The 2907-nt window shown below is 61.5% G+C and overlaps 1 protein-coding gene across 1 annotated transcript; it reads right to left on the bottom strand.

The window, feature by feature from the left end:
- Positions 1-390: 390 nt before the first annotated feature.
- On the bottom strand, positions 391-2158 carry LOC123043867 (aspartyl protease AED3). The gene has a single exon (XM_044466454.1). The coding sequence runs from the start codon at positions 2091-2093 to the stop codon at positions 756-758; it is 1338 nt and encodes a 445-aa protein (XP_044322389.1). The 5' UTR covers positions 2094-2158; the 3' UTR covers positions 391-755.
- Between the last annotated feature and the right edge of the window lie 749 nt (positions 2159-2907).

Here is a 2907-nt window from a genome sequence, read left to right as displayed (position 1 = left end):
CCTGTGGCAAGAACACATGACAACTCCGAACATTTTTTATGACAAGTTTAGTGAGATAAGGATGACAGCTTTAGTTGTCAAGCATGGCAACATACTTCCATATGCCAAGATATAGTTTTTTTGGGGGTTATTTTTTGTGTTCGGATGACAAGTTTAGTTGTAAAAAAACGTCATGACCGAAGTGCTTCATGTCACACATGTGGCTCTTATCATTTAGGTAGTTTTTAGTATTCGTCCGCGTCTAGGTTTGATATATTGCTCTTTGCCTAGGTCTCTAGTTCTTCTGAACTGGACCGCACCCGTGGGATGGCATTTTGTGTTATTAATTTTTTTCTGATTGATATAGTTCTTGGATTCTGAAAAACATGCTTGTAATAGGATTTCTGGTTGTAATATGGTAAATAATCTTCCAGAAGCAGCATATACTTTCTCAAGCATAGCGTTATTGTGCAACCAACAATTACTTACGGGGTACAGTAGATGCAAACGCACTACCCCTCTTAAACCCTAACAGGCCCAACCTTAAACCACATGAAATTACTAGAAACCCGTGAGGCACACATGATATTACACAAACAAGAAAGAAAAACACAAGATCTTGCACACCGATGGAGACAGCACGCTCACTAGGCTACAAAATAATTAAATCACCAGCATGCAGGTCCGACACCAACGGACAGGCAACAGTGGCGCAGGCCGCAGCGGCTGGTCCGGCCTAGGTTCCCAGCTACCGGCAGAGGGATAATCAATCCGTCTCAAGCCGCGGTGCACTGCTCGCGGGCGAAGCCGACGCGTCCGTTCGGCACGTCGAACAGGATGCGGTGGTTCTGCTGCTGCATGCTCGCGATGACGTTGAGCACCGTGTTCACGCCGTCGGGCGCCGCCGCCATGGCCAGGCAGCTTGTGGTGCCGTACGTGCTGTGGATCACCAGGTTGTCCGCGGGCAGCGTCACCTGCATGCCGGTGAACATGAACGTGACCGGCGGCCACTTCACCGTCGTGTTGTAGCACGTGTCGAACCCGCCGAGGGAGGAGAGCGGGGCGCCGCGGATGCGGTGGCGGACCTCGTCGCGCACCGCCACGTACGCCGGCGCCACCAGCCGGGTGAACATCGTGCCGGAGTCGAGCACCGTGCCGGCGCCGGTCGCCGGGTCGAACGCCAGCGCGGAGGGCGGGATCGGCACCACCTTCTTGCCCACGCGGATGCCGGTCATGCCCACGTAGTAGAGCGAGGACCTGTGCGGGTTCACGAGCAGCGGCGTCGTCTTGATGCGCAGCGGCTGGCCCTTGCGGCCGAGCCTGAGCGTGCCGGAGAAGTTCAGGGACTTGAAGCTCGGGAGGCAGTAGGAGAAGGTGCCCTCGTACATGTCCTTGGTCTGGGACAGGAACGACAGCGGCCCGCGGCCGAGCCCGAGGAGGCCCTGCGGCGGCGCCGCCGTGCCGGTGGCCTTCTGGAGGCAGCCGAAGGTGTAGCTCTTCACGACGTCGTTGGCGACGGCGAGGGAGTCCTCGGACAGCGCGGCCTCGAGCGAGGAGTCGGCGTAGGTGAGGCTGAACCCGCAGGACATGCTGTTGAGCGAGCAGGACGGGTTCGGCGCCCGCGAGCACGCCGGCGAGCCGCACGGCACGGCGCGGTACGACTTAGACGCGGCTGGCTTGAACGGGGTGGTCGTCGGGCAGCCCGCGCAGCCGGAGCAGGGGATCCACGCGGCGTCGTTGCTGGTGTCGACGGCGAGGAGGAGCTGCTGCGGCGGGGTGCCGAGGCGCGCGCGCACCACATACGTCGGCGTCTGCAGCAGCTGCCGCCCGGACGCGATCGGTGCGTACGCGCGCCCGGCCACGGCGAGAGAGTCAAGGTACAGCAGCCGCGACGCGTCCCGGGAGGACTGGTCCGCGAGGAAGCCCGCCCACGACGGCGCTGCGGCCGCGCCTCCCAGCGGCGAGCACGGCCCGAACGCGTGCGACACCTGGAGCGTCGCCCCGGTGTCCGGCGGCGTCGCCGGGCACGACGCCTCCGCCCCCGCTGCGCCGGCCGCAGCTAGAAGCGCCACCAACACCGACAAAACGACCCCGCGGAGTAGCCTACCCGCCATTTTCGCCGTACCGATCGAGCTAGCCTTGAAGCGTGGCGGTGAGGTGCAGTGCAGAATGTGTAGCACCGAACGGTGGATATATAGCGCGAACGGGCAGCGGGGACGCGCGGAAGCTACACTACACGGCCAGCGCCCGTGCCGTGGCCAATGGCGCGCCCGTGAGGTTTCGCGCTGGACGCATTCGCGGGTGGCCATGCTCTCCTCTCACTCACGACCGGACCCAGTACGATACCACTACTCGCTGCAGCGTGCGCCTGCGGCAGCTCGTGATCTCAGTGTGCGGCCCCGGCCAATGGGCGCGGCCCACGCACGCCAGGCGCGTTGAATTCCGTGCGCGCCCACTGCCGACGAGCCCTGTGTCTTGGCCTGCTCGTCGCAGGGGAGGCTTGGCTCTGCATGGCGGTGCCCACGGGGGCGACGTACGGCCCCCATGGACATGGACCGAGAGCCTCGAATATCCGAGCGAGACGATGCCACTGGCCAGTGGGTGTCGGTGCGCGTCGCCATGAGCCCATGAGCTCTTAGACCCGGTGTACGTGCCGCTTGCTTACGAAGGAGATGATTTGCACTTTGGAGACTGTGCACGCACACGTGATATCCTCTTCCGTACGCAGGAGTTGCCGATCGAATAAGAATGGGATTGCGCGCGCGGTAACAGCCTCGATTGGCGACAGGACTGGTGGATTCTCTTCCTGCCACGACTCACGAGAGTTCACCAAGGAGTTCACCGGCGTCACCACGCGTGCAGGGCAAGAGCATGTGACGAGAGCGGATGTATGAGCTGTGACTCGCGAGCTCTATCGTGTTGTTGGGC

This window comes from Triticum aestivum, chromosome 2B (genome assembly GCF_018294505.1).
Source record: "Triticum aestivum cultivar Chinese Spring chromosome 2B, IWGSC CS RefSeq v2.1, whole genome shotgun sequence".
NCBI lineage: Eukaryota > Viridiplantae > Streptophyta > Magnoliopsida > Poales > Poaceae > Triticum > Triticum aestivum.
This window is presented reverse-complemented; position numbering and strand designations above follow the sequence as displayed.